The sequence below is a fragment of the Mus caroli genome, chromosome 16 (assembly GCF_900094665.2).
Source record: "Mus caroli chromosome 16, CAROLI_EIJ_v1.1, whole genome shotgun sequence".
Classification (NCBI taxonomy): Eukaryota; Metazoa; Chordata; class Mammalia; order Rodentia; family Muridae; genus Mus; species Mus caroli.
This window is the reverse complement of record NC_034585.1, coordinates 88,679,675-88,684,943: the sequence shown is the minus strand read 5'-3', so window position 1 is coordinate 88,684,943 and position 5,269 is coordinate 88,679,675. Positions and strand designations below refer to the sequence as shown.

The window sequence follows — 5,269 nt, the reverse complement described above, 5'->3', positions numbered from 1 at the left end:
AGAGAGAGAGAGAGAGAGAGAAAGAAAGAAAGAAAGAAAGAAAGAAAGAAAGAAAGAAAGAAAGAAAGAGAGAAAGAGAGAGAGAAAAAGAAAGACTAGGACTGGTATGGAAGGAAGAAAAGAAAGAGAAGCCAGTGAGAGGAGAGGAGAAGAGGGCAGGGAAAGAACAACAGGAACGAACTAGCCTGCCCCGTCAGCTTGGCAAACACCAACCCAGGGATAACGCTTGGTTTTCCCGACTCTGCCCGGAGCTTATAGGTGATTGGATCGCCTGGCCCTGCGCAGCTTGTCCCTCAGCCTTAGCTTAGGCCTGGGCCGAAGCCCCGGCGCGGCCTCCCCAGACGCGGCCACGGTAGCCAGGAGGCCGCGCAGGCTTCTCCGCGCACGGAAACCTCCTTTCTGCAGCCCGCCGCTCAGCTCCCCCGCGCCTCGGACGCCCACCTGCAGCCTCACCTTCCGGGAAGACTGCGCGCATCTTCAGGTAGCTGGTGGTGAGTCGGATGATGGACGCTTTGTCCAGCTGCGAGGTGATGGCCGAAGGCAGCGGGAGCAGCTTGGCCAGCTCGTAAAACTCGCCATTTTCCTTCTCCCTCCTGGTTTTGGCCGCATTTTTGGACTTCTCCTTCATCGCGCCTCCGCTCTGGGCATATTAGACCTCGCTGCGCTCCAGGCCCGCGGAGTCCCGCTTGGGCTGCGGCAGCCGGAATGGGGACAGGGACGCCAGGGATTAGGTGAGTCGGGGGTGCCGGGCTCGGTCAGGTGCGGGGGACCGGCCTGGAGCACCCAACGTCTTCTGCAGGGCGCCAGCCCTGAGACCGTCGCAAACCAGCTTCGCAGCCCCCCTCTCTGCCTGAGGCTGGAGGCTGGACCTGATTCCAGCTCGCTCTTCCTTCTGGTCTCCAGTATCTCCCGCCTCGACCTTCCTGGGGCTGTGGTTGGCGGGCGAGCAGGCGCCGACCCTGTTTAGCCCTTAAAGGAGGGCTTGCACCCGCTGCCGCGAGGGCCCTCGGAAGGCAAGGGCGGCAGCGGCGGCGGCCGCCGCGGAGCCATGGGGCGGGAGCGGAGCGAGGTGGCAGTGGCCAGAGCCGAGCCTGAGCTCGGTGCGCTTTCCTGCCCTCCCCGGCAGTTCCGGCTTCCTTAGTCCGGGCGTCCGGAGCCCGCGATCGGTGGCGGGGCGCAGCTGCTCCGCGGTCCACGTGTGACCGAGCTGCGTTTGTTTATGGCGGACCCGCCTTCGGGCGGAGACTGGGCTGCGCGGGACCGCGGGAGGGGGGAGGGGAGGGGCCGTGGTGGGGGCGGTGAGCCTCGCCTCCGACCCCCGCCGCGGCCCGTGAGTCTCCGGCGCGCCTCCGCGTCGCCACCTCCAGGGACTGTCCCCACGAGAGACCGGCGCGCTCCCGGGGTAAGGTAAGCCGGGGTAAGTGCACGAGAAGCGTCGCGCCTACCCGCTCCGAGGTTGAGTGTCAGGGCCTGGGATCGAGGAAGGAGGGAGGGCTGCAGTGCTGGTTTCCACGGAGGCTCCGGGCAGGTCACCCGCGGGCGCAGCCCAGAAAAGGCGGCGCTAACAGCTGGCCAAGTGCCCGGCGACGGGGTGGCAATCCTGGTCCCACACTTGCACCTTCCTTGGGTGGCCGATCCGCGAGTCTAAAGGGGTGGCCCGAGGAAAAATTACTCTTTTCCCCTCCACTCATCCACACGCACGCGTGCACGGAAGTGACCTTTTCGCCCCTTCTCTTCTAGAAATCAGGGTGAAAAGAGACTGGCGCCTTCCTGGAGAGAGAGAGAGAGAGAGAGAGAGAGAGAGAGAGAGAGAGAGAGAGAGAGAGAGACCGTGGGCGCACGGGGTGGGCCGGAGGGCACGCGGGGGCGCTGAACCCAAGGGGCGCTAGCGGGAACAGGGCAATCGACTTTGGGCCAAAGCTTCAGGTCGACAATAATAGAGCCAGGGTAACCCGGAACGCTGATGCGACCCTCAGAGATGGAGCAGAGGCAGTTGGCGAAGGGAGATTCAGTCACTGAGTGCAAACATTCTCCCACTGCGCCACACTAGGTTAAATAATCTTGTGTCTTCCCTGCTGCTGAGGCCCGGATAGATGCGGGTACTACAGTCCCGTCGAGTGCCCAGGCGGTCGCGGTCGCCCGAACCCATCCACACTCCTCTTTGGAGCCTAAATCTTCCGACGCGGGTCAGATGCCATTTCCCAGACGTCTTGGATCCCAGACAGAGACGCAGAGAGGTCTCAGGGCAGTTCTTTTTGTAGTCGTGGTCCCCGTGGCTCTCTTGGTGGCTGTAAAGTTATAGGGTGCAGGGAGTCTGACCTTGGAAACCCGGTGCCCGACACGGGATTTCCATGTCCTGGCCACTGCTCCATTCCTCTCCCTCCATTCCTCTTCCAAGTCCGAGAGAAGCTTGCAGGCCGACCAGCTAGCTCCTGGTCCTGCAGACTTCCCCACCCGCGCCGGGGGAGCTGGGCCTCCTAACCACTCGCGTGAAGCAGATTCTTCTGTCGTTTCTGGGACCCCATTTGAAAACCCGAAGTTCGAAGGCCTTTGAGGAGTTGTAGACTGTCGCGGGCTTCGGGCGGTGCACAAACCCCGGCCCTTCGCGCCTTAATTAAAAAAACAAAACGAAAAAACCGGCGCGTCAGGTGGCGCGAAGTCGCACCAGGCGGGAGCACGGAGGAGCTCACGCTTTGCGCTTGAGTTTGGAACTCAAGATTGGAGTTTGCTTTGAGTTTGGAGCTGGGTTCTGCGCTTGCAGGATTTTCTGGGTCCTGCAGTAGTACGGTGCACGTGTACGGAGCACGTTTGCGGGTGGCGCGGGTACGCAATGCCCAGACCTGCAGCCCTTGTCGGGAGTTCGGTGGGGCACTGTGCCTTTAGCCGCTCCGGGCAAGTAGGGGCTGCGGAGCCACCCTGCTACCGCGGACCAACTCTGGCGCCGCTTCGCAGGCCTCCGAGGAATGCGCCCTGCACTCTGCAGATACGATAGGGTTTAACGCTTCTCCCACGCCCAGGATTCCCGACCCTCAATTATGGACTCCCGAGAATTCCTCCCCGGCTTGAAAGGGATTACCCAGATCATAGAAACATGGCTAAGTGGAGGTGAGAGAAACCCGGCAAGCAACAAGAATTGAAACTTCTCAACGAATTTCCCAGTTTGTAACAGGAAAGCGTATCTGAGCTCTTGTGACTGGGTTTTGGCAGTGGAGGCCGTTTTGACTTTAGGGAGGAGATGGCAAACGCAATTGAAGTGGGTATGGGGTAGCTCCAGGCCCAGCAGACAGGCTCCACATAAGTCCTTCTCCAAACACCAAACATTGGTTAACACTACACTTCCCCAGAACTAGGGTCCCCAGCGCCACCGTCTAAAGTCCAAGTCTCTGGGCGGGTATCTCAGTACTAGAGGATTTGCAGCTAGGAAGGAGTTTAAGTCTATGTGGAATAATGAAGATGGGTCCCTGTAGTCGGGACCCATCTGGAGTTCTCCGTCGGGAGTTGGAGCATGGGGTTTTCAGGGCAAGACTCCAGACATCCAGTCTATTGTTGAGAGACAGTATTAATTCAGCAGCTCCATTTGACATGGGAAAGAGGAAAGAGAGGGGATGGGGGAGAGGAGAGGAGAGGAGAGGAGAGGGAGGAGGAGGAGGGGGGAGGAGGAGGAGGTGAGGAGGAGGAGGAGGAGAATATGTTGTATGCATGGGTATATGTAGGTCATGAGGAATCCTTATTTCAGCAAGACCATGGGCATGTGAGGCCCAGCCTGCCTGTCTGTCTTCATTCCATTTCACAGTGCTGACAATATAGAACCCCTGATTCCTCTTCCCTCTTTACATGGCTTCTGGGGATTCAAACCCAGGTCCTCATTTTGTATAGTTGGTATTTTACCTACTGAGGCACCGTGCCAGGCGCTGAACAAGTTTTAATTGGCACCGACCATAGTTTAGTACATCTACTACTTGTCTCTGACTCCAGGACTGGAGAAAGGGTCTGCTCACTGGGGCTAAAGCTAAGCAGCAAGCTTCAGCACCAGCCTTGGGCCCTGGGAAAGAGGCAGAGCTGAAGAGACCCTAGGATCTCGGGTACCACTTATAAATTACTGGCTGGTAGGAGCCTGCAGAGGGAGGGTGTGAAGAAGTGACCCACTGATCCTGCTGGCTGAGCACCCAGCTCTCAATCTGCCACACCAGAAGCCCAGCCCACCAGCCCCACCCCTTAAAATTTTCCATTAGGAAAACTAATCTGGATGAAATTTGGGCCCCAAGAAGAAAGGGGTGGGGCCAGGCTGCCCCACATCTGTTTGAATTTTCCGCTTCAGATGTTTGGGTCTGTTCTTGCCAAGCTGCTCACCCTGTGCCTACCTGAGCCCATCCCCAGCAGAAACCAACTTTCCGGGAGATCAAGGCCCCCACAGATGTTTCTCCCATGATGGGCTCCGAGAAAGCTGGTGCTATAAAAGCAGATCAGAGATCAGAGATCTAGCCACCACCAAGGTGTGTGTGAAGGGGGAGAGCCCTCCTGTTCCTGGCTGTCTCCAGCCTCTAAGTGAAATTTAAGAGCTTCAACCTCCTGCACTATGGGAGGAAACAGAAAAATCTTGAATCCTTGGAGATTGGAAACATTCATTTCTAAGCCATTATCTGCACAGGCAATCAGTGGGATGTGCGCTTCCTTCAGCAAGCCTTATTCCCACCCAGCTTCACAGATCCAACTGTCTCTTAACTGGAAGTCTTTTCTGGTATGAACTGCCCCTAAGAATACTACACTCTCCTGCCCTCACTCCCTTCCACGTATAAGTTACACATACTCCCCTTGGGGTCATTGTTATTCCAACACAGTTACAATGTTAACAAACACATTGTTTAAAATATAATTACAGGTAGCCCGAGCAATTTCAGAATAATTTGTTCTGGCAGAGGTCAAGACAGTAACAGCCTGCCTCTTCCTTCTTGAGTTGTATAGAATCTCCCCTCCTCCCTCCTGCTCTCCTCCAGCTGGAGTTTACTCCTCTGGAGAAAGTGTTTGTTTTAGCTTGGTCTAGGCATTTAACTGATCCCAGTAATGGGACATATCTATCTTCTTATGGTGGGTCCAGAAATCAGGTTTCCAGAGTCTGAGCTAGAGCCCTATACCAGCAACCATGGTGGCAGAGTCAGGACACCAACTCTTCTTGTTCCCATGAGCCTATCCATGCCCACGAGAAAGCGACATCTCTAAGCCCAGGGCTCCAGTTATTAGGATGCAGGGGAAATTTTGAGAAGAGCAGTTC

At 56.9% G+C, this 5,269-nt stretch overlaps 1 protein-coding gene across 1 annotated transcript in view; it reads right to left on the bottom strand.

The window, feature by feature from the left end:
• Sim2 (SIM bHLH transcription factor 2) overlaps nt 1-1,225 on the bottom strand; it is a 42,290-nt gene extending 41,065 nt beyond the window's left edge. Inside the window, exon 1 of the mRNA XM_021185166.2 lies at nt 454-1,225. Within this exon, the coding sequence (XP_021040825.1) occupies nt 454-628 (175 nt within the window). The 5' untranslated portion in view covers nt 629-1,225. The remainder of the gene's footprint in view (nt 1-453) is intronic.
• Nucleotides 1,226-5,269: the final 4,044 nt, after the last annotated feature.